The sequence below is a fragment of the Mytilus californianus genome, unplaced genomic scaffold (assembly GCF_021869535.1).
Source record: "Mytilus californianus isolate M0D057914Y unplaced genomic scaffold, xbMytCali1.0.p SCAF_7, whole genome shotgun sequence".
Classification (NCBI taxonomy): Eukaryota; Metazoa; Mollusca; class Bivalvia; order Mytilida; family Mytilidae; genus Mytilus; species Mytilus californianus.
This window is the reverse complement of record NW_026262723.1, coordinates 106,710,755-106,738,538: the sequence shown is the minus strand read 5'-3', so window position 1 is coordinate 106,738,538 and position 27,784 is coordinate 106,710,755. Positions and strand designations below refer to the sequence as shown.

General features: G+C 33.8%; 1 protein-coding gene across 1 annotated transcript; it reads left to right on the top strand.

Moving 5' to 3' along the window:
- On the top strand, nt 1–26,021 carry LOC127709378 (L-threonine ammonia-lyase-like). The gene is made up of 4 exons (XM_052214879.1): nt 1–290; nt 19,096–19,216; nt 21,475–21,823; nt 25,055–26,021. Exons 2-4 carry the CDS (start codon nt 19,106–19,108, stop codon nt 25,552–25,554), a joined length of 960 nt encoding a protein of 319 aa, XP_052070839.1. The 5' UTR covers nt 1–290; nt 19,096–19,105; the 3' UTR covers nt 25,555–26,021.
- The last annotated feature ends 1,763 nt before the right edge of the window (nt 26,022–27,784 follow it).

Sequence of the window (27,784 nt, the reverse complement as noted above, 5' to 3'; positions counted from 1 at the left end):
TATACTATACACGGAAAATTGTCGGTTATATTCCGATCCAAGCACTGTTTTTATATATATTTATGTTATCTTTGCTTATTTTCACAAGGAACGCAGGTCTTTGAACCTAGGAACGTTCCATTAGTGATTAGTTTATTCAGAAATGTAATTAGATTTTCGATACTTTGAGAAAAGTTTCCCACAGAATATAACATATCATACCTAGCAAAGGTGCCAGAACTCAACACGTTCATCTTCGGTAGTTGATGGGAGGCAATCTACGACTTTGAAGAAAATTTTATTTAGAACAGGTAAGAGTTAGTTCCCTTTGATCATGCAAACCAAGACGATGATATTCCTCCACGTCCATGTTACCAGTACCAATTTTACAGGTGATCTGAGAGTACTATGCCTTGACACATGTGTTATAGTAGTCTCAGAGGTAATGTTCAAGACCATAAAACCTTAATTTCGGTTGTTGTTCTGTTTGCTGATGCCAGTGATGGACGAATTCAGTCCGCGACGGTATCATGAGGTCTATCATCAATTCAGTACTTCGGTACTGACATGATTTATACAAAGCTTACTTAAATTTTAGAAATTATTAAGAAACTAATGTTTCAACTCCCGCAGTCAAAGTTGACGTTAGATGTATTTGGTTATTATTTCTAGGTCCTTTTTGTTAATATATATTTTCAACTGTTTCGGTTCTTATGTGTTATGTTGTGCACGTCAAGCAGAGACATACAAAGTCATATGTCTCTGGTACAAGTTATATAAATCATTTTGTACAAACTATAATTTGTACCAAAAAAATTTACAAATTATAATGTGCATGTTAACTTTGTGCAAATTGTAATTTGTCCAAAAAATTGTTCAGTTTGCACTTATAGTTTGTGCCAGGAAGTGTGTACTGTCTGGCCAACGGACCCAAGCCGAATATCTTACAAGGAAATCGAAACGGAAATTATCATGAGAAATTGCTGTGGGGGATAATGTCATTATACCTATTCCTCAATAAGATCTTACCCAACTGATCCTCGAAATATCTTAGGAATTTAAACAGGAAATTTGTCTAGAAATCAAATTAAAGCTGCTAAAGACACCTGTTTATTCGCAGCAACGATTCCTGGCTAGCGTTTCACAAAAATCGTACGATTTACGTTTACGTAGCTTCTGGGTCAGTGTACATTCATGTAAAAACTGGAGGTCACGGACCTTATTTTTTCCTTAAAATACCTTGAAATTAAGGAAATGGGGGTTATTTTATATTACATTGTTAAAGGGGAATCAGGGGAAACTTGTTTTTCCTTATTGAGGAAACATTAAACGATAGAATTAGCTAAAATTCAACGAGAGAATTGCTTTTCATTAATACTTCTGAAATATCAAATAAAAATAGGGGATCACAAGCCTAAGCCGCCTTGTTTATTGAAAAAAAAAAAAAAAAAAAAAAACACATATTGTCCTATCAATTTCAGTAAAAGGATTTTTTTTCTCAAAATTTAAATACACTTTACCACAGTTTTGATAGTTTAATCTTTCAATTTCAAGTTTTAGATATTTTTGCTGCATACTGAATGATACTTAGTAAAATAATTTTAAAACAAAAAAAGTATTTTTGCAACATGCCCAGAATGGATGCTCAAAAAAAGTTCAACTTACGATTACAAAGAAAAAAAAGTGCTTTCTTTGACAGCAACGTTAATGTCTAAAAACCTTCGAGAGAAATTTAGTATCTTCCAAAATTTGATTAAAGATGATGATATCAAATCAATAATCTATTTACTAATACTTAATCCAAATAATTTGGCTAATGACAAACAAATATGTAAGTATAAGTGAGACAAGCTTTTGAAGTTATAACGCTTAGTGTCAGTTGGTCTACCATAAGTTTTGAAAATACTATACAAAAACAGACTTTTAGTTATATATATAGCATATCATTCATTGTCATTAATTTTCTCTTGTTATGTATGCATGTTTTATTTACATAATTTGTCATGTATATGGTACACTTGGATTACGTAATGTCATATTTATCATGTATATGGTACACTTTGATTACGCAATGTCATATTTATCATACGTGCTTTATCCAAAAAAATATTTGAATTTTGAATTAAAATTTGAAAGAAGAATCTTTCTTTCAAAATTTGGAAGAAAACTTATATCACAGATTATTTTCAGCTCGGCTTTCAAAATCGTATTTTGAAAAGTTCATCAGTTTTTTTTTTGTATTTATTTTGTATGGTGAATAGTTTTTGTGAGGTAAGTGTCCCGTCTAGTTTTTAAGATATTTGTTTGTTTTGGTTTTATTAGAAAAATTGCTCTAGATGTTTTTTTTTGCAAGCTGGGTCCGTTTTTTTTTATATCGTTGAAGAATGACGAAATCATAAAAATTGATTGATTGTTGGTTGTTTAACGTCCACGAAATCATTAAAAGACAGACAAATACATAAGGACTTCGGCATTTATTGAATCCAAATCAAAATGAATGTCTTAATTGGTTACATGATGATGATGATGGGTGGCTGCTTACCGTCCAGCGGCAAATTAATATGCATATTCAGGACGAGAACATGTTTATGTAATATGAATATTAACCTTGCTTTGTACTAGACCTACACGCTGAGTCGGATTTTTACCGTGCTAGTTCACAAGGTAACAGTCCGCATGAAGACATGTCATCTCTCCCGGACACATTATTCGGACTCCGAGCCGACCAGTCTTTGCTTTTTTTAATCTGGGGGTTTTCGTTTCTCCAAATTTCTGATTCATATGAAGACGATTTCAATTTGAAATTATTGATTTATGTATCTATATATATATCTATTCAAAGACTTATGATGCACTTCTATTAAACTCAATCACAATAATTACATGTGCAATACGAAAAATAAAGTAAAAAAGATATTAAACGTAATTCCTTAGGTCTATAAATTCAAATAGAAATTAATTGCTCTCTTCTTTTGGTGATATCAATTATATAATTCGAGACATATACTGACGGACCTCAAAAACGCAACACACATTTTGGTGATTTTTTTTACCAAATCATGATTGATCGTCATATATCTATTCATGCTTATCATACTTCTTTCTGTTTAGAAAAAAATACTGAGGTTATTGAACATACCGGATTATTGAAGTCGCACGAATTTCTTAAATCGAAATTTGAAATCCATAAATGATTTTGTTATTTAAGGGTTTTTTCTTCGTGAAACAATTCTTTCAATCCATACCCACACTCGAATCAGTAAAAAAATGTCGCTTTTCAATATTGCCGAGACTGAGCAATAAAAATCTGAATCAGGCCATACGAATATTGCAGGCAGGAATACGTGGACGTGCTGTTGCTAGACAATTTCACGTCAGAAACTCCTCTTACTGTTCTTACAACAACAGTACAGACAGACGGGATTTGTTGATGACCACCCGTGACCAGATCAATATGTAGTGACAACGCAACGTCAATTAAATTTGATTACGCAACGCCATTTGCGAGACATGTTTACGGTCGCAACTTCAACTGCTAATCAAGTTGTTGAATGCCATGGCAGACAGATTCACGCCATGCATAAATGTTTCCCATATACTGAAATGCCAAAGAATCGACTGCAGAAAAAACATTTAAAGCCTTAAAGTTTAAACCGCATAATTGCCAAAAAACACACTGAATGGATGGGACTAAGGCCAATTCAGAGGGTTCAAAACAGAACTCAAAACATGCCCAACAGAACTGGTTGACCATTCTGTCAATCATTTAGGCGTTGGTTACAGGCAGTCATTGCCTTCGACGGTGATACAGCCATTGATAAGGGGAAAACCAGGGTTTTAGTGCATACCACATGATTAGAAAATTAACCATGACGTAATCAATTCAACTTTCGAACTGCAAACTTTTTGTAGACAATGAGACAATGAAGTAATGAATAAAATTTATGTTCATACATTCATTTTACAAACATTGCATATTCGAAAATGAGAATTAAAAAGAATAATCTAGTGTTGCGTTTTTAAAGTCCGTCAGTATATTTACTGTTTGTTGTAAGTAGTAAGACGAGTAATTCGTTGATAGATGCGCGCAGGTGAAAGTCAGCAAAAGAAATGTCCCATTTCGATAAGTACTTAGGACTCTGTATAAGAAAATGTTTTTCGTCTTCAACCGTCGAAAAAGATTTGCATGCTTTATGATATCGTCTGTCAGCCTGGATTCCACGGTATCGTCCTTCTTCCGAATCTCCAGTGGATAGGTTCCACTTCTCATTCTAGCGATTGCAGAACGTTGTTGTCCTGCCAAGGCTAACTTGACATACGATTGGGCTTCGAAATTTGAATGTAAACTTTCAAAGTTAAATGTCCGTAACTTTAGGGACCCTAACTTTGGCATATTGTTGACATCTTTTTTTCCAATTTTCGTAGAAATTATCCATCATCATGATTTCAGACAAAATAGTTATGAACTTTCCGCTTAGTCCATTAGTTGTATTACCGCTGACTAAACAGGTTATTTAGTCCACAATTTTCCATCAACTGTTTTAGATCATTATACCAAGTGTTTTATGTGTCGTTGAGAACACGGAGTACCATACAAGAATTCAGAAGGACAATCTACTGAAGTTTATACTCATGATTCGATGCCACAGTGTAATAATATTACACCGCCTACGAATATAGGGAGATGATGTCCAACCCATGTCACCACAAATTGCTGGATTCGGTGCGCCTTATCCGATACCAAGAAATGTTCTAATGGCTCTGTTCTGTAAACTCACTAGTTTGTCGTATACCTAGTAGCCACAAACACACGATGAATAATACATGACTGGGGTCACCATACTCCCCAAAAGCTAAGGCCAGGTTTTTTTTAATTTGTTGGTTAACGGATCCGCCGACCCGATTTTTTCGATTTTTTATTCCCGCCGAACCTTCAAAATGGGTTTTACCATGAAATATAAATTTTAAAAAATCGGCTTTTGTAAATTGTACCATCAAACTGTTATTTTATACACCAGGAGAGAAAGCGCATGCGCAAAGTAGTAGAAGTATTTTTTTCAGATCGCGACGAAGAGAGAAGAAAAAACAGATATTTAGCAGGAATATATATTGCATACACACAAAATCTAGTCCAACACACTCATAAACTGAACTGTTGAACAGTTCTATCGATTTAAGAGTGTATATTGCAATCATTACAACATAAATTGTACCTGAACTGTGAGCGAACTCCATCCGCCATTTTGTTTTTCTGAAACATTTATTTACTATAACACGAGGTCATAAAGAAATAATAATCTTCCGAGCTAAACTGATAACATCAACACTTAAAAACCAACAAACAAAGCAGCTTGGAACCACATAAACAGACTTAATCCAGGAATAAAGATGAAAATTTTTCATTCTGTTATACTAGTGACACTCATATATCACATAGGTTAATCCACCACCAGTGAAAAATCATGGGACCATCGCCACTTAATAACAAGCCTATTAAACAACAAATGGACATCAGCGGGGCGAAGACCGATAACATTACCAACTAAACCAAATAAAGATCACTCAAGTGATGTTAATATTGACCCTCCTACTTGCAGGGGATATAGAACTAAATCCCGGACCAAGAACAAAACAACAAAGAATACACCCATGTGGATTATGCGAACATCCGGTTAAATGGAACTGCGAAGGAATATGCTGCGATGACTGCAACATCTGGCACCACAAATCATGCATAGAACTATGTTCCACAGATTATGATCTGCTTCAGAGATCCAACTAACATGGCTATGCTGTAAATGTGAGACCTTCAATGTCTCAACCTTCACTTTCCATAGCTATGAGCTTTTAAAACACCTCTAATTATTATGAACCTTAAACCCACAACAGCACATTTGAATCCATTACATCGAACGCTTTCAGTCCACTAAAAGCCAGCAGCCTAAAGGGAAATAACTCCATAACCACCTCTTCACCAAAAAGCAATAAGAACAAAAACAGAACCACCAGCAGTAATGTATTCAACATACCAACAAAACAGAACTTAAGAATACTAACAATAAATTGTAGAAGCATCAAAGACAAGACTTCTCAATTAGCAGCAGCAGTAAATTATATCAAACCAGACTTTATCTGCGGCACAGAATCTTGGCTTAAAGGAGTAAAACCAGGAAAAAACCCTACACAAGGTGCAATAAAATACAGTGAAGTATTCCATGAAAACTATGCAGCTTACAGAAACGACCGGGGTACACTAGACGGAGGAATTTTTGTACACAATGACATCATAGCAGAAGAAAAACCTGAACTAGTAACAAAATGCGAGATTGAGTGGGTAAAAGTACAACTCAAAGACCAAAAAGAATTGACGATAGACTCATTCTACATGCCACACAGAAATATGGAAGATATCAAAGAACTTGATAAATCACTAGACCAGATCTCCAATAAAAACACAAATTTCATACTTACTGGAGACTTCAACTGTCAGATATTGATTGGAACACCATGTCAATAAACCATAACGCACAAGACAAGGAAATACAAAAAAGCATTAATGGAAGTCCTAATATCACACTCAATTACTCAGATACATGAAACACCAACTAGAGGTGAAAACCTCCTGGACATAGTGTTAACCACCAACCCATCACTTATTAAAACATCAACAAACGCTACAGGAATATCTGACCACGACATGATCATAACAGACTGTGATACAAAACCACACTACCAGAGTAAACGGCCACGAAAAAGCTACATATACCCAAAAGCAAAATGGGAAGATCTCCATAAAGAATTGAATATATTATCAACCAAAATCACTGATATGTATCAAAATGATGCTACAGTACAAGAATTATGGGACACATTCAAAAACGAACTATACTCAAATTTGGACAAGAACATACCATCAAAACTCATTCGCTCTAAAAAAAATCTACCATGGATAAACCACAAAATTAGGAAAATGTTCAAAAAGAAAACCAGGCTATACCAACAAGCAAAAAGAACAAAGAACTGGTCAAACTACAAACAATTCCAAAAAGAATGCAAACGACAAGTCCAAAAGGCTGAATGGGAGAACATCAACAACACCATAATGGAATGACTGGAAAACAACAACCCAAAACCTTTTTGGAAGTACATACAATCGAGAAAACAAGACAACATAGGAGTATCACCGTTGAAAAGCAATGGCCATTTAGTGAATGACAGTAAAGGGAAGGCAGAACTTGTGATACAACAATTTAAATCAGTATTCACCTAAGACGACAAAACACTGCCTGAAACATCAAAATAAACAAAGAACTCAATCCCATCCCTCGAAAAAAAAACATGAAGGTGTCGAAAAACTGCTTAGACAACTAAATCCATCAAAAGCATCATGACCAGACGCATACCAAACAGAATCATCAAGGAGTGCTCCAAACAACTAGCACCAGGACATGCAATAATATACCAAAAGTCAATAAATACTGGATCACTACCCAGAAACCGATTAAACGCTAACATCTGTGCCGTGTAAAATATTAGAACACACCATCTGTAAGCACATGCTAAACCACCTAGACAATCACAGGGTACTAAAATCACTTAACCATGGAATCAGATCCGGGTATTCGTGTGAAACTCAGCTATTAATCACACTGCACGACTTCATGAAATCACACGATGCTGGTAACCAAGTTGATGTTGCTATTCTGGACTTTTCGAAAGCATTTGACACCGTGCCACACAACAAACTATTACACAAACTAGATGAATATGGTGTGATAGGACCTCTGAATAAATGGCTGGAAATGTTTCTCACTCAGAGAAAGATGAAGGTTGTCATTAATGGAGAGGAATCTGAAGAAACTACAGTGGACTCAGGAGTTCCATAAGGAACCGTACTTGGACCCCTTCTCTTCCTCTGTCATATCAACGACCTGCCAGATGCAGTAAAATCAACCGTTAGATTTTGTCTGATGATTGTCTGCTATACTGAAACATAAAAACACGTTACCACACTCTGCTACAACAAGATCTGGTTAGCCTAGAAAAATGGGCCAAAGACTGGGGTATGCGCTTTAACGCAGAGAAATGTTACATCCTGAGCATTAAGAACAAAAGCCAAAAATTCTACACCCTTCATGGACACATACTCCAACGAGTCCAACACAATCCATACCTGGGGCTACATATATCAGAAGACCTAAAATGGACCTCCCACATTTCAAATGTAGCCAAGAAAGCAAATTCAACACTTGGCTATCTAAGACGCAACCTACGATTCATCCCAAAAGTCTGCAAGAAAACATCCTACATCTCATTGGTAAGATCCGCAATGGAATATGAGGCAATAGTATGGGACCCATATACTAGTACAACAAACAACATCAACCAACTAGAAAGGATCCAGCGTAGAGCAGCGCGTTTCATCACAGGGGAGTACAAATCTAGAGAAGAAGGATCGGTCACCAAAATGCTTACCGTGCTGGAACTAGAAAACCTGCAGTCCAGAAGAACAAGCCAAAGACTGGTATTTCTGTACAAAGAGGTTGAGGGTTTGGTCCCAGCTATCACACCCGAAGAATTTTTGGTAAAAAGCAAAACCAAAAGGATGATCAAACCGAAACGCTTTGTAAACTTTGAAAGCACTAACATAGTAAACAACTCGGTCAAGAACAATTCAAAGGCATTTGATACAACAAATTGCAAAACCGAGCAATTTAAGAACTCATTCTTCGTTAATACTGTGATCCATTGGAACCAACTGGAAGAAGATACAGTGTGCGTCAAGTCAGTGGAGAGCTTCAAAACAGCTCTCCAACACCGTCAATAGGTGCTCTCTCTCCCGTCGAGTTAAAGTCAGAATTGGTAACTTCGACCTAACGATACAGCTACAGATACCAATCGCTTTGTTTTGTTCTAAATATATACAATCTAAATTTAGCCAATCGCTGTTCTAGTGTAAAATATCCAACACTCGCCATAAGATTCTGAAGAGAGTTTTCTTGAAGGAGAAATACATTAAAAATGGGGCTTGGTTTTTTCGGGGGGGGGGGGGGGGATTTGATGTAACTAAAGCTTGCATAGGTGATTTATGTAAGAAATGGACCCAAAAACTTCATCCGAAGTGTTTTATTAAACTGGTACCCTGAAAATTATTCTCATTTTAACCCATTAATTTACCAGTCTACCATAAAGATATACAACGGTTTTCACACTATTGACATACGATAGTCTCTATAGTAAATAATAGTTGGCCGGGATTAACACACGGTGGAATGAAAGAACGCTTACACATGTAGAAGATATGACAAATTTTTTGAAGAAAGGTAAAATAATAATTTTGTAAATACAATTTTGAAAAATGTGTTCCTTTATACAGCTCCAAATAAATACTTTCAATGTTTTAGAACATGAATAAAATAAAATGTATATTTTATTTCAGGGAAACATTGGCTTTAAATGTTTGACGGAAAATGGGGTATACATCAATAGCAACCCAACAACAAAAAATACCCAACAAAATTAAATTAGTGGGCAACATACTGTCTTCAATAATATAAAGCAAGTGTTTCAATTTATTATTATATCAAGCTCTCAATCATCCAGTCTAGAAAAATTGAAAACAAGTGCCCGTTCCAAGCCATGAAATTGTAGTCCAGTGGTTGTCTTTGGTTCTCACAGGCATAATTATGTTTTTGTTAAATGTTTCTGTCGGTCAAAGAGTTGCTGTCCTCTTTTGAATTGTTTTACATATTGTAATACTGGGTCTTTTATAGCTTTATTATAAACAATGTATTGCGGATTTTTGCTCATTGTCGAAGAATGTACTGTGACATATAGTCCTTTGGTCTTTGACGGATAGTATCATTACATTGGAAATCACCACATTTTGTAATTTTTATATTGCCATTGTTCAACTGTATTTAAATGATTTAAGCTTAAAGCATAGACATCATCTGTTTATTTCATATTTAGATCCCCCCTCATTCCGATTGTCCTCATGTATATTGAAATTATTTCAGTGACAACTTCAAGACTCGGAGGAGCATCAAGTCATTATATATTTTTCCAAAAACCCCAAAAGTCGACATCTTTTTATTACAGGAAACCAGTCAATTCAAAGGACAGATTTTACAATGATGTTCTAAAATTGATGTTTGAGAAGAATTATGGATTCACACCTCTACTAGTAGAAACAGTTGGGAAAAGAGTTGTATCTACACTCACTGATACCCTGCGGTATATTGATCCCTTCCACGAAAAACTGTTAGGCAGAGGAATACACATCCCAAAAATATTCAGTGACCTAAAAGGATAGTATGATTGGACAGTACAGAAGAAGAAGACACCTGTGATAACATCCGTTTGTCTAAAAGAACACTTTGATATAATGTCAGATGTTCTTATGTATCTATGGTTTCTAAACAGTCAGATGTCTGAGTTAAGAAAGAGCTGGACAGAAATGATAGAATCTATGATGAAGTACTACAAATTTTAAGAGGATCAGAAGCAAAGAACATCATCACATCATAAATCATAGACTACAATCAGATCCATTACAGATAAAAGTGCCATCCGTACTATAGACAGTAGTCCTGATTATCAGCCCAAAGATCCGTATAAGAAACTTGAAAAAAAACTGAAAGAACCAGTTAGTATGTTTGATTTGGAGCTAGAAGACAGATATGATAGAAGTGGCTAACTGACATGAAGTTGTCCTTTCTTGTTTCAATTTAGCTATTAGCATGGAAACTATATGGGTAATATGAATTTTCTTTGGAGGATACCCCAAGATGAGAATCGCAGAAATTACACGAAACACATGTCTGCAGCTGAAAAACTCAGAAATGAGATTTCAATATATTCATCAAGACAGGTAAGGAAAACTTTTATTGACAGGTACTCTAGAACAGGACTTAAACCTGCCGTTTTAGGGAGATTTTCAGATTTCTGACGAATAATGAAACAGCACCAGAATCATCTTTACAAGAAAAAATTGACACCAGAGTTATTGAAAGGATATTGGATGCTGATGATCCTGACCTTCTACATGACCTCAGAAGAAATAATGGTTATCCTAAATGTGAAGATTTGGAGCCTTTTTAGAAAGAGTTGGAATCATTTTTGAATGAAAAGACAGCTGTGCACAAAAGCCGAGGAGCTGACTATGAGTACATGCCTGGTGCAATATCCTTGTACGATTTACGTAACCAGATAGCATCACGCTTGCCAAACGAAGCCCATATTCCAAGTTTGTCTACAATAAAGTACAATTTTTGGCCACCTAGTCACAACAATGCTGCAAACTATACAGGACGGTTTAAAGTCAAGTTTGCAGTACAACAAAGATTTCTACATGGCCAACATGAAGATAAACGCTTTGCGGCACACCAATACCGTTTATTTAAGGAAATGGTAGTAAGATGGAAAGCACATGCAAATATTTCCTTAGATGATAATGCCATAGTTCCAGTTGGAGAACCTGCTCAGTCATTATCAACTGGAGTGAGACCTCACAATAGATCTATGACACTTGGGGATGGATCATAAGTTGCACTTGACCATGATTTTCATGTATGTGGGATTGTTCCATCATGACTTTTGTCTGTTGATATTCCTGATGATAGAATGGACAGTTTCTACGATCGGCAAGTATTTGTGACATTAAAAGATAAAAAAAAATTCAGCCTTCTACAGCTATACGTCATGCTGTTGAATCAGTTGAAACTCTTCGTAGTCTGACAGGGGACCTGAATCTTGATGTGCCATAACTCTTTATGTACACAGATGGCGGTCTAGATGACAGGTCAACATTTTGGTCTGTGCAGTTATTCTGTATATTAATATTTATTTCTTTGGACTTGGACATCCCGGTCACTGCACGAACAGCCCCAATGGCTAGTTATGCAAATCAAGCAGAGCGAATTATGGATTTATTGAATTTTGCTTTGCAAAATGTAGCCCTGGAAAGACCAAACATGATAGAGGACTATGAAAGGAAGATGAAGAGGAACGGCTCAATGACCAAAGTAAGAAACATAGGTGAGAAAGAACCAAATTCAAAGTTGCATTGTTACAGTCAACAAAAGATGTTATAACAAAACTTGACGACAGATTTAGTAGACTGAAGTGGAAGGACAGAAATGTTACCACGCATGAAAGCGCAAATGATGATGCCATAGCAGACATTGGTTATTTGCTAAGTGTTCTTGACCACCTGGATGAAAGCCTTTTAATTGAAAAATTAAAAACGAAAGAGGATTTAGAGAAGTTCAGATGTATGAAGAATTTTATTGATCTGCACACGAGAGAAAGACAGTACACATATCAATTACATTTAAAGGTGTGAGTATTAAATGTACCAATATACTGCCAATCTCAATTGACCACAGATAATATTTCTGTATGACATAACTAAACACACTTTATTATACAGCTCAATACACAGTATTCTTGACCTCAATAGTATACCTATAATAACTTTTGATCCATACTACATAAAATTATTCTGTAAATATGTGTCAATGATGAATTATTGAGGATTAAAAAGATGATTTTTCAAAGAACAGACAAAAAATAAAATATAAAATATGTAGAAAAAACTGCAAGCAAGGGAAATTAATCAATAATCTAGATGAATTTAAGTTACTATAGTTTAAATTTTCAGTTATTGCTTAAAACAATAAACAAAAATGCACAACTGTAAACTCTAACATGAGCATTTTCTGCAATAATATTTATGTTACTATTTAACTGTATAAGGTATTTATGCAGGTATATTGGAATACAGGAAATTTATTTTTTTTATTCATTTTTTTAATGGAGAATGAACACCAATTTTTTAATTAATACTTAATATTTTGTTGCTGTTGTTGCCTCTTTCTGGAAAATCTTCTTTTCATCCATATCGAAATTATTAAATTCAAAAGTGTTTAGAAAACAAATGTGAAAAATCAGTGCACCTTCTAAAGTGTGCATCAATATTGAGAAATTCTCCATCTTTGGCCAAAATCAAATATCCCAAGTTCTGATGGCTGTTTTGAAGATGTTTTTCAGGAGTTGGTATAATGAAAAAAGATATTAAAATTTGGATCAGAAAACATATCTGACTAGCTGAAAATTTGCTGAATCACAGCACCGACGATGCTTGATTTTTGATGTATTTTTTGTGTCCTTGGGTTGAGGCCTCATTGACTTATACCCATCTACTGTCTTTCATATTTTCTAATATAATATTAATCTACCCTATTTACTTTTGAAATTTGTACTTTCTGGGACTAAAAGATAAAGGGACCGAAACTGAAACTAAATATTTTTTTTTAATTCCATTGCCCCGCAAAGTTTACCTCTAAATGGCTGGTTTTGGGGGGCATTTCTCTGTTAAAAAATCGGTTTACAATTTTTTTTAACCTCTAAGAATGCCAATTACTGTGGCATATCCACTGGATTATAGATTTTATGCCGGGTGTCTTGGGCCGGTAGCGGTAACCCCCAGAAGCTGACCGATTATCGTGAAATTCTTCATGAAAATTAAAAAAATATTTGTAAGCACATGCTAACAATGCTACACTGCAGCTACGCCACTGAATTTATATTGATAAAAAATATATATGTATTAGTCCCACGTACTTTGTAATTTTTTGTTATAAATTTTATAAAATACACCTTGAATATAACTTGTATCAGAGATGTCTCTGCCTTTATATATCTAGGACCAGTCATGTCGTAAAACTTTTCCAGGTGCACAGGTTATCCTGTACATAAATAGTAATAATTGTGTTATATACCTCTGGCACATAGTAAATCACAGACTTATCTGAAATCTCTATTATTAACTACTATATTATTGTTTTTGTTTGGAAAAGAACATATTTATTCAAAGCTTTCGCGTTTTGGGAAAATATACTATACACGGGAAATTGCTGTTCATATTCCGATCCAAGCACGGTTTTTATATCTTTATGTTTATCTTTGCTTATTTCCACAAGGAACACAGCTCTTTGAAGCTAGGTACGATCCATTAGTGATTAGTTTATTCAGAAATGTAATTAGTTAGTTCCCTTTGAGCATGCAAGCCAATCAGTACGATATTCATCCACATCAATTTTACAGGTGATGTTCAAGTCCACAAAACCTTGATTTCAATTAACCTTTACTGTTTAGTCCATTTTTGGTAATATCATTATGGCGTGGCACGGTATATATACATCCCGCCATTGTGTTATTGGTCTATGGTAATTCTTGTTTTTAATTTTTGCTTAATATGTGCTTTGTCTATATGCCATTTTGTTTTCTTTGTTGATTTGTTGACATATATAAAATTGAGAATGGAAATGGGAATGTGTCAAAGAGACAACAAACCGACCAAAGAGCAGAAAATTTTTGATTGTTTTAATAGTGATTAAGATTATAACACAATGTTGACTGCTGTACCCCTATTTTTGATATTTTTTTCCTATAATGTCTTGTTTGTTTTGTTCGCACATTGTTGTCAATATAATAATGAAATTATCTGCGACTGTCATACAAGTGAGAGGTTTAGCTAGCTATAAAACCAGGTGTAATCCTCCATTTTCTACGTAAGGAAATGCCTGTACCAAGTCAGGAATATGACAGTTGTTTTCCATTCGTTTGATGTGTTTGAGCTTTTGATTTTGCCATTTGATAAGGGACTTTCCGTTTTGAAGTTTCCTTGGAGTTCGGTATTTTTGTTGTTTTACTTTTTTCGAACTGAAACGTCAATTTTTATAGATCTTGCCAACGGATTAATGTCTCTTCAGTGATGTTAGGAATCGAAACGGTATTTGGAAGGCTTTTTTGTGCTGTATTTAGACCCCTCTACCAAGAAATTTGTTTTGCATGGACACGTATAAAAATTGCGGTTTTTATCCAACGCAATCATAGGTTTGAACGTTGTATTCAATTTAGACTTGTTTATATTTTTCGTTTTTTGGGCTTGTATTATATTTGCCTTCGGGTTTATATGATCTGTTCATCCTATTTTGACTCTTTCAAAGTTGAAGAGTCTATCCTAAATTGAGGTAAATTATATGGCCTTCCAAATACCTTTTCGATTCCTTACATCACTGACGAGACATTAATTGTCGAAATCCGGATATGGTGTACAAATTTTTGCACCTCATGTTTGCGATATACCATCTTTTCCGCAAGTTTATTGTTTTTTGTTTGGTAATAAATTAATAATAAGATCTATTTTGTTACATCTTGTGATCCGTTTATTTGGCAATCGCCAATGGCAGTCAGCAGGGTTTAAGAACATCAGTTGTTCGACCTGCTAGTCAAATGCGTTTTGTTAAAATATACTTTTTTCACTCATTTGGTCTTTTGGAAAATGTTGTTTGTGCTGTATTTAGACCCCTCTACCAAGAAATTTGTTTTGCATGCACACACAAATTTCTTGGTAGAGGGATCTAAATACAGCACAAATAACATTTTCCAAAAGACCAAAAAAGTGAAAAGTATATTTTAACAAAACGCATTTGACTATATATATATATAAACAGTACCATTAAAACGTTTAAACCCGCTGCAATTGTTTGCACCTGTCCTAAGTCAGGAATCTGATGTTCAGTAGTTGTTGTTTGTTGATGTGGTTCATAAGTGTTTCTCGTTTCTCGTTTTTTATATAGATTAGACCGTTGGTTTTCCCTTTTGAATGGTTTTACACTAGTAATTTTGGGGGCCCTTTATAGCTTGCTGTTCGGTGTGAGCCAATTAGGCTCCGTGTTGAAGACCGTACTTTGACCTATAATGGTTTACTTTTATAAATTTTGACTTGGATGGAGAGTTGTCTCATTGGCACTTATACCACATCTTCTTATATCTATAGATCATCTGATATTGAATGCATAATGAAACGAGGGTGGCACGGTAACTCTACACCTAATTAAATGAAGGTTACTTTCCTTTAATGGAAGTTCACAAGTCAGAGGAAATAGAAGTTACCTTTTTTATTCAACAAAATAAGTTCTTAACCGATCCTTTCCATCGATTTCAAGGTACGAATGAGACTTGACTGTATCGGTGGAATCTTCTTCAAATTACAGTTGAATTGATGCGATTAAGAGTCATGAAACGTTAAACCATTCATTGTGGAAACATCGTGAAAACAATGGAACAGGAACGTAAAAGAAATTGCTTGGTTGTTTTTACTCTTTTTTTGGAAGCCCATGTATGACGTTTGCCTCCGTCGTCGGGAAAAGGAGCACGGTTGGTTCTCATTGGATTACATATTTTTTTTAATGAAAAATTATATAATTTTACGTAAAATTATTAAGATGATGAGTATTTTTATTTCAGCAGTTTTTTATGTTTGCTAGACAGTTCTATCCAATTATCCAGGTGGACACTTTTTCACATGACACTATTATGTCTTACACATGCACTGAAACATTAAATGAAGCAAACATATCTACAACAGGTTTTAACTGTTTTTGTTTTCAAACATGCATGTGGTTGATAGAAAAAAAACTATACATAAATAACATTATACTTTCCGATGTTTACCAGACAGATAACCTACATTTGTAGATGCTAAACGTGCAAGGTGTCATGTTCATGTATAGTTTATAAGGTTGTCAACCTGAATCATTTTTTTTTTTAACTTACAGTGCCACTTCTAGAACAACAAAGGTTTGCTAATAATAATAATGACTTGATCTAAGGAGAATTCACTGATCTACCTTAAGGCCTTCGCACAAAAAACATACAGAACAATTAAGCATTACAAAGATTGTAATTTTTGAACACATAACTCAACCTTTACACTAAATGATTGTCGTAGAAAAGAAAAACAAAATTATACACAATACACTAACTTTAAAAAGACATAAGAGCGTTGTTACATATCATTAACAGTTCAAAGATCTACATATTTTCCTATAGAAATACCAAGATTTTCACATAGTTATATTTCATTTGGTAGTTTATTCCAAAGTATTGAGAAGCTATATGTGAATAATTTTGTTTTCATCGAATTTGTACTCGGCATCACTAAATCTAGATTATTGTTTGCAGAAGATCTAAAATTTTCGCATTGTAGGTTTATAATTAGACAACATAGTTCTTTAAGGTAATTAGGTGCTTTATAATTGAGAATTTTATGAACAAGAATCATAATGATAAGAAATCCTATATTCATCTTTTTAGAAAAATTAACTGTAGATGTGCATCAAGTATAATTCTTGCAGGTCTTTTTTGTAACTTTACAATTATTTGAATTCCATCTTCATTAAAATTTCCTCATATTGAGAAACACGCATCAAATATGGGCAGAATATAAGCATTATTAAATTACTAAGTAATGACAGTAAATGGTTGATTTCTTTGCCAGATTTCTTTGCTTGATATTGCCCCATGGCTTTGTTCTTCAATTCACAGTTGTGGCATGCTTGTCAGTTTGCAAAGAAATTCGCTCAAACCGGTGATAGGAGCCGTCTTAAACTTGCAGTGAGGTGAGAGTGTTTGCTCCGTGTTGAAGGCCTCACTGTAATACCAGCCCTGTTCCTTTGCTTTTTATGTTTTTGCTGTGCATATATTGTTTATGTGACATGGATCGATACCCCATATCTTTTCTTTTCTATTATAAAACAATTTTCTACTAATATTTAGAAACAAATATATTTCTTAATTCTAGAAAAATTACCCGCGAGTACTCTTAGATCGATATTTTTGAAAGTTGCTCTTGTGTGTTTTTTTCATAGAAACCCCAAGAAACGTGATAAACATCGAAGAGATATACTTGAAATGGCAATACTTTTCTGTCGACAGTTTGTCTACTTTTGAAAGATGAAACCATGCAGAGATATATATGTGAAGACCTTGGGAGTTAACTCAGGCGAAAAATCCAGAAAACAACCGTCTAAGAGTCGATGCCATGCTGGTATAGACGTTTTATCCTCGCGATTAATCACCATCCCAATAGTCAGCACTTTTATGTGAACATGGAATATCATTGATATGTTCATTTTTTGTAAATAAACTGTTAAACTTTATAGAATTATATTGAATTATTTGAAATTTCGTGCTGAATTCGTTTTTTAATGATACCATATATGATATATAATGGCGTACCAAGTTGTAAGCATGGTATCTTTGATGAGGCTTTACACCAAGATGGACTGCAGTAAATTGAAATAGTTTTGTTATTTGAAAGTTTTAATCTTGTCATGTTGCGGTCAATATGACAGATATACAGATGAACTTAAATAAACTAGATTTGTTAGGTTACATACATATTTAAAAGTTGGTTGATTAAGGTTGATGATGATGATGGATGGCTGCTTAACGTCTAGCGGCAAATTAATATGCATATACAGGACGATAACATGTTAATGTAATATGATTATTTTACCCTGCTTTGTACAAGACCGACACGCTGAGCCGGATTTCTTACGTGCTAGCTCACAAGGTAACAGTCTGCAGGAAGACATGTCACCTTACCCGGACATATTATTCGGACTCCGAGCCGACCAGTCTTTGCTCTTACTCCTTAATGCCGCGTGTTTGGCGAAGAAACAGAAAATACCAATTTTAAAGTCTTTGGTTTGACCCGGCCGGGGTTCGAACCCGCGACCTCCCGCACTCGAGGCGAACACGCTACCACGAGACCACCGAGGCGGTGATTTCGGGTGATATTAAACAGATATATATATAGGTCTAGGAACATGCAAGTTTCATCGAGATATCATCAGTGATTTCAAGGACAACATCCGCTTATATTGTCATGTACTTTTTTCTTTACTAACTATACCAATACCAATCATCATGAAATTGGGCCTTTGAAATTTATCATTTGAATTATGTTGAATCTAGAAAAATTATGATAAAACAGCAAATTTAATTTAGTAATGCCTTTTAGAAGACAACGTGGTATTATTGATGAATTGATTATGTGCATATATTTCACACGACATATTATAAACTTTAAACATAATTTGGATTACCAGCAGATCTCTAGTTACCCCCAACTAACTGCAGTGGCACCTGGTACATGGCTATTATGATATTTTTTTAATTCACGACAATTTAGAGACATGAAGATTTAACTAAAGTTTGCCAAAATTACTGTTGATATGAATATTTTTCTTTTTATTTCAGGTGTTTCATTATGACATCTATTGTTGGACCAGTCCAGTTGTCTGACATACAAGAGGCCAGGGAGTACATGAAAGGAAAATTACAACCAATACCTTTAGTCCAATTAAGGGAACACAAAAATGTATGTTTTGTACTGCAAATTCCTCTCTTAGGAGCCTCTTGTGAAAGGCTATTTTACCTTGCCAGAATAGTTATAGTTTACGCGACGGCGACAATCATAAGTTTTTAATAGTATTTTATTTTCTACAATGAAAATAACGAATGTTGTTGAAATTCACATGTTTTCCCAGAATAATATTCATAAATATCAGGTTCACTCAAGGTCAAAAGCTTACGATGTCAAATAAAAACTCAGCAAAGATACCAGGCTTTTAATTGTGTACACCAGACGCGCGTTTCGTCTACATTAGACTCACCAGTGGCGCTCATATATTAATGACAGAGTATCAAAATAGGTGTATAAAATATTTATATGTCTGTGTTATTTCTGTTTATGACATTGAGATTATCACGGGAATAATGACAGTAACTATCCGGTTTCATAGCCTGGTAATGATCTGTAATTTATGTACCTTAATATCCAGCATCTGTATTCTTCAGTGCACAGGTGAAGCGTAATCGACAAATAGCAAAGATGTGAGCATTAGCTCTGTGTTTTAGCCTCAAAGTTATGGCAAGCCGTTTTTATATTTATTCACTTTCAAGATATCTTATTAAGTTTAATCAGATATCTTTATAATTAAATAAGATATCTTATAAATGAATTGAGATATCTTGATAATTAAATAAGATATCTTATTTAATGAACGAGATATCTTATTTAATATATAAGATATCTTAATTACTGTAAAAGATATTTTATTTAAAATGAAATATATCTATATAAATCCCACTTAAAATGTATTGCCAATCTCATTTCAATCTGTTTTCTGTTTATCTAGAAATAAGAATTTACGAAATTATTATCAAGAATTAAAATATTTCATGAAATTCCAGTTGTTTTTTTTGTTTTTTTGGTGGGGGGGATTTCTTTGATAAATTCAAAATGTTCTTCCCTTCAGAATTCGGCAGCAAGAAATAGTAACAGGAATGGGACTTAGTTCACAAACTGACATGATACAAAAACTAGGGGATGTTTCAAATTCTTTAAAGCAGTCACTTGTGCTGGCATGGTCATATTTGATCTACATTTTTTATGAACATACTTTATATACTTTTAACCATACCTCTCTTTTATTCTTTCCAAATATGACAAAAAAACGTTTTGTAAGCTTACGGTTATCATATTTTGATGGTGTTTTTCATCACGATCTTTCCTTGATTATCACTTGCATCAAAGTCAAAGATTTTATATACAGTAACTGTTTTTTTTAGATAATATGTCATATTTCAAATAGCTTGAAAAAAAACCAAATCACAAAAACTCCAAGGAAAATTCAAAACGGAAAGTCCCTAATCAAATGGCAAAATCAAAAGCCCAAACACATCAAACATAAACTATACAAGAGAACTCAAGAACCATACTTTAGGACGCCAAAAAAACCGTTTTTATTCTGATTGCAAAAGTTAATATACACTTTTTGAAACAGCTAACGTGTCTGTAGTGCGATTAATCTCAAGGCCAAGAACAAATTCAGGTCGCAGTTTGTCATTTCTAATACACCCATATGCTTTCTGGATATTAACATCTCGAATATTTATTAATAACCGACTCTTCTCAACTGCCATTTTGAAAGTGCGATCACATGATCTATTTACTGCCTCGTAGTTCAAGAGGGAGCTTTCATTGTTGAATTTACTTAATAATGTTATTTTAAATAAGATATCTTATATAGTTAATAAGATATCTGATAAACTAAATAAGATATCTTATTAACTAAATAAGATATCTGATATATCAATCATATAAGATATCTTGTATAACTAATAAGATATCTTATATAGTTAATAAGATATCTTATAAAGTAAATAAGATATCTTATATACTTTTAAAGATATCTTATAAACTATACAAGATATCTCATAAAGTATTTGTTTAAAAGATATCTTTAAAAAGATATAAGATATCTTATAAACTATACAAGATATCTTTAAAAGTTAATAAGATATCTTATAAAATAAATAAGATATCTTATTAGATTCAAATTAAATAAGATATCTTATAAACATTAGAAGATATCTTATATACTTTATAAGATATCTTATTTACTTTATAAGATATCTTGAAATTGAATAAATATAAAAACGGCTTGCCATACAAAGTTACTTTGAAAAGAAAAAAAGAAATAAAAGCACCGTCATTTTGCTTTTGGTTATGTGAAATCTAGGAAGGGATTTTGCGGCATGATTTCATTTCCATTATTTTCATTTCATTTCCAGATCTTTTTAAAATTGGAAAACTTGCATCCTATTGGTTCATTTAAACTGCGAGGTGCATTAAATGCTATTAGAAAGATACCAATAGAAACATTAGAACTCGGAATATGCACTGCCAGTGCTGGTAACTTTGCTCAAGGTTTGACTTGGAGTGCAAAGAGCATGGGTATAATTTGTAATGTTTTGGTACCAAGCCACGCTCCTTTGACCAAAGTATCAGAAATGGAGAAACTGGGAGGAATTATAACCAAAGTACAATTTGATAAGTGGTGGGAGGCAATTCAGACACATAGTTATGAAGGAATGAAGGGGACTTTTGTTCATCCTTTCTGTGAACCAGATGTTGTAGCAGGTATTTACTGCAATATAGTATAATGTTCTCTCTAATCGTACAGGACGAAAGTCATAGAATGCGAGACATAGGGATTACAATGCTGTTGCGGCTCTGGCGTAAGCAATTTAAAAAGGCTTTATATTTCAAGGGGTAGAAGACCTGGATGATTCAAAGCTTCTATAAATGTCCGTCCTCTACCTTATGTCATGGATCAGTGACCAATTTTCAGTTTTCATGGCCAAGTCCTTATATCACACAATATAAGGAGTAGTTCAACTATATTACAATTATGGAATAATTGTAAGATATGCATGTCTGTCTAGCTAGGATCATCTGAACGTGACCTCATTTTTATTGTTCATTGGTCAATGTTAAGATTCTGTGTTTTAATCCATTGCCTTGATACTATAACCAATAGGTCAACTATGTTTGGTGTATGGATTGATTGTCAGGATTATAATTTTGTCTGTCGGGGTTTATCTGACCTAGACCTCATTTCTAGGGTTCGTTGGTTAATGTTAAGTTTTCATGGTAAGGTCAGTTCATCAGGTACTAGAAGCATTTGTCAACAATATTTGGTGTATGAAATGATTGTCTGGTGTACATGCCTGTCTTGCAGGTTCGTCTGACCTTGCCCTGATTTTCATGATTCAAATTCAGCGTTATGTTATCATGGTAAAGTCCCGGTTTTTCAAAATACTATAAGCAAGAGTTAACTATATGTGGTGTTTGAAAAATAGCAAGGTGCAAATATCTGACGGATTTCTTCTAACATTGTTGTTTCTCAGATACTATTAGCAATTTGGTGTATGGAATGATTGTAAAGCGTACCTGTCCGTCTGACAGATTCATCAGACATTTACCTCATTTACGTGGATCATTGATTATGTTAATTTTATGTATACCTTTTCTCAAGACTTTCAACATAAATTCAAGCATATAGAAATTTTTTTTAAAGTGAAGTTGAAAGTAATATTTCATTTTGTTATTTCTTCAAACTTATCGGATAGAATCATGGTACATATACATAAACTTTGTTAAACTTAGTTTTCAATTGAGCATTAATTACTAGCGCCACAACTGATGATATTTTGCTTTTTGTCGAGCCTTCGACATTTATGTCGCGAAATCGAGACATAGTGATCCTAGATTCTGTCGTCGGCATCGGCGGCGTCAACATTTCGGTTCAGTCTGTGGTTAAATTTTTTTTAGACATCAATAACTTTGTCAAACTTTCATGGAATTTTAAGATATTTGGACATAAGCTTGATAATGACCATTATACAGTATCCAGGGCATAATTTGGAAAATATTTGTTTTCATTTTTCCGTATTTTACTGATAAATGAACTTAGTTTCTTTTACAGTTAACATTCAGATTCAGTCTGAATTTAAAGTTTTTTAGTCATCAATTACTTTGTAAAACCTTCATGGAATTTTATGAAATTTTGACAAAAGCTTGTTTATGACCAAAAGACAGTGTTCAGAGCAAAATTTAGAAAATATTTTTTTTCATTATTTCGTATTTAAGTGATAAATGGACTTACTTTTTTTTACATTTAACAAGTAGATACAGTCTGGGGTTAAAGTTTGTTAAACATCAATTACTTTGTCAAACCTTCATAGAATTTTATGAAACTTTGGCAGAGGCTTTTGTTATGATTAACATGATTAAGAGATAATGTCTGAAGCAAACTTTTGAAAATATATTTTTTATCATTTTCAGTATTTTTCTGATAGATGGACTATTTTTTTACAGTTAACATTTACAGACAGTCTAGGATTGATTTTTTTTACATGATTTGTAAATCTTCATGGATTGTTATGAAACTTGGACAGAAACTAATCTTCAAGACCATGAACTTTCATAGAAATAAAAATTTTGTAGATGATATTTATGCTATATTTCGAAAAGGAAACCTCTGTAAATATAAATATTTTTTTTAGTTCTTTTAGAATAAACTTTGCTCATACTTATCATCTGGTGCAACAAAGTTGGTAATGTAAATGTTATTATTAATTTTGTTTACCCAAAAATCACCTGATACTTCAAATTATAGGCCAAATAGGGTCCTTTGACACATTTCATCCTTTCATATAAATTTTATACATATCTATTCAAACTCTGGTCATGCAAGATGACCTGATAGAAGAGGATCTTATGCACATCAATTTAATTTTTTTACATTTAATTAATTAAGATAATTTGATAACTGGCCCGACTTTGGCTACACGATTTTGTTTATAGAAAGCTCTTAATTGTTTTAGAAAGCTTTGGATTTTCTAATATTTTGGCCTTGAGCATCACTGAAGAGACATTTATTGTCGAAATGCGCATCTGGTGCAAAAAAAAATGAAAATACGACGTAATTTTCAGATTCAAATAGACACGTTAAACAACAAAAACAAAAGTTAAGATTCACGTCCGAGTTTAATTTCAATAAAAACAAATTTCACAAACAACAAATGAATAAAACATATATTCCGAGGATCCCAAGAAAAAAAAGAAATTTTAAAAGGAAGATTGAGGAGATTTTTTAGGAGAGGTAGTTCATCCTAATTATAATAAGGCTTGCATGTTCCAATTGAAATTAATCAATTCACGGATATTTTTTTACCGAACACCGTGATTTGTTTTAATCGGGGAACTTATTCCCGGCCTGCATCCTTGGTTGGAGGGGGCATTTTTCTCTCAGTGAGTTAATAATGTGCGTTAAATCTATGCCAATGGACGTCACAGTAACAATCAATGAATGCATCAATCAGTATGACATATGCGTCTCTATTATTATCGCGTGTTATTAATCAATAAATCATTCAATCAAACTAACGAACCAAGCCAACCAATCGATTAATGAATGCAAAATTCGTCAAATATGACATTATGCAAAATTTCAACCAATCAATTCACCTACATATCAACCATCCAAACCAACCAATCTATATGATGTTATGCAAACATTTTATCAACCAACCAACCAATCAACCAACAATGTGAGAAAAAGGTAAAAAGTTGTTGGTGTGCCTTGTAAATCATGGTTTAACATTTAATAGACAGTATATAATCATGATAGTTACTACAATGAATATCTTCAACAATTAGTTCTAACTGTTTTTGGTTATGTTATTTTTTTCAATTCTTTGTACGACAGGATTTAGAAAGTTTATATATACATGTATGTATTTTAATTTGAGACTTATTAATAAGCAAGCTGTAGATAAACTGTAATGAATATGTAATATATTGAAGGTAATGGCACAATAGGTTTGGAGATTGTGGATTGTATATCTGATATCAATAACATAATAGTTCCCTATGGAGGAGGAGGTCTGATTTGTGGCATAGCTATAGCTGCTAAGGCACACAACCCAAACATCAAAGTCTATGCATGTGAAGTGGAGACAGCATGTCCATTAAAGGCATCACTTCAAGCTGGGCAACCAGTCGATTTTCCTTATCAGGCCAGTTTTGTAGATGGGATGGGAGGTAAAACCATTCTTCCTGAAATGTGGCCAATGGTTAAAAGTCTAGTGACAGACTCGATTGTTGTTAGTTTACAAGAAGTGGCTGATGCAGTTAAGCTTTTGAGTGAGGGAAACCACATAAGGGCAGAGGGGGCAGGTGCTGCTACTGTAGCTGCAGCATTGAAAGGTTTTGTTGGAAATGGGAAAACAGCATGTATAATATCAGGTGGAAATATAGATACAGATAAATATATACAGTGTTTACAGGGCAAGGTACCAGCCTGATATCATACAGCTGAGGTAAAGAAGGATATAAGATACAAATTGTGGATGACTAATTAATTATTCAAAACAGATATCCGTTCTTACTAATAAGTAAAGAGGCATATAGCTCGTAATTACCTTATAATCGATATATATTTTCATTCATTTTACTTGTTATTTTCTTCTTGACGTTTTAGATGCTTTTATAAAAATTTTACTTCGATTTTAAATGTATCATTTCAATAAGTAAGTATACGTCTGAGATAAAGCTAATTAAATGATAAACTTTATACTTATTATAAATTTAATAGTATGATTCTATTCTTAACTATAAATGTTTCTTAATTTAACTTAATTTTTTATCCAAGAAAGAGTGAGCTCATACAATTATTAGCAGACTTAAGTGTGATTTAATGGATTTTAATGATGTAAAAGAATTATGTTTAAGCTTATATTATTGACATTTTGTTAATCAAAAATTAAATATTTTCGTAGCATTGATTTCCTGCGAATACCCGTGAAAGACCGTAAAATTAGTCAAATATGCTTTTGCCAACTTGCAAATTCAAATTCGGAATAGATTATTAAGATTAGAAATAAGACACGGGCGATAAATTACAGACCAAGTGTAGGATCGACCCCACGACCTGCCATCCTCGAGACAAGTATGCTAGTAATTTGAAAATCGAGGTGTTCAGTGTACTTTGGGCGCTCTATAATGATAGTAATGAGGTGGCCAGTGGCGTAACAAGTTCATTAACACTGAAATTATATTTATTTATAATGAAACTGGTTTATTCTCTAATCGGATTTACGATATTAGGGTATAAGGTAAAATTAACGACTGCGAAAACTTCCGACACGAACGCCTGCCTGCCTTCCTTATTGTCCTCACTTTCAGTAAAATATTTAACGACTTCATTAAAAAATGCCTTCCGGTCGGTAAAAAAAACTCTCGATAAAAACACTCCCATTACGACTTCCCCCCATCCAAACACATTTTAGTTATAACTAAATGATGTATTAGATACAAATTAAACTATTATCCTACGAATGAATATGTGTGCATATCTTCTGTCGATATTTTCTGACATTAAATATTTTTGTTTGTCTGCATACATATAGAAAGAAGATGATGTTTGATTGCCGATGAGACAACTTTCAACCAGAAACCAAATGACGTAAAAGTAAGCAACTATAGATCACTCTCATCAATGAGCAAAACCCATACCCCATAGCAAGTTGTAAAAGACCTCGACATGGCAAATGTAAAATAATTCAATCTAGAAAAAGAACGGTTTGATTTGTGTACAAAGCAAGAAAAAGAAACGAAAAATAGTTGAGATGAACAGCAACAAACTACAACCACGAATTACATCTAACTTGGGACAGGCATATAACGAATGTGTGTGTGTGTGTGTGTGGGGGGGGGGGGGGGGGGTTGAACATGTTAGCGGGCGCCAACCCCCCTAACATGGGACAGTTGTCTTACGGCACAACATAAGAAGTCAACAAGAAGACTTAAGACAAAAATTACAGACCTGAGAGTACTCGCAGTTACTAAAAGCTAGTTCATAGACAATAACAACTAAAAAAAATAATCATCTTTCAAAGACTTAAATGTCAATCAGTAAACATTCAAGTGATTTAGTGTAAAGACATAAACAGTCAGTAAAAAGCATGATCTTGTGCAATTCTAAAATATATGTTTCGACAGAATATAGTGCCATAAATGTTCATAGCTGTATATCCATAATATTTAAGTTATGTTTGAACGTATTGGTAAGAAAATCGATGTTTGTACAAAGAAAAATAATATTCAAAGATCTTATTACAGTGCCAAAATGATAACCTTTTAGAGTAAACTTACTCAAAGGATCGATAAAAGAGGGGCAAAAGATACCAAATAGATATTCAAACTCAGAAGTTGAAAATAAATTGACAACACAATAGCAAGAAAAGAAAAAGACTAAAAGACAAACGACAGTATACAAAAAAAAAAACATAGGAAACTAAAGACTGAGCGACACGAAACCCACCAAAATCCGAGGGTGATCTCAGGTGCCCAGGAAGGGTTAGCATATCCTGCTCCACTTGTAGCACCCGTCGTGTTGCTCATGTAAGTACAAACCCGGTGATAAGTCTAATTCGGTAGTTCACATTCGGGGAAAAGGAGGGCGAGATTGTGGTTACGACGATTGGTACATATCCGTCGTCATCTGTGAAATATCGTTTCAACTTGGAGATATAT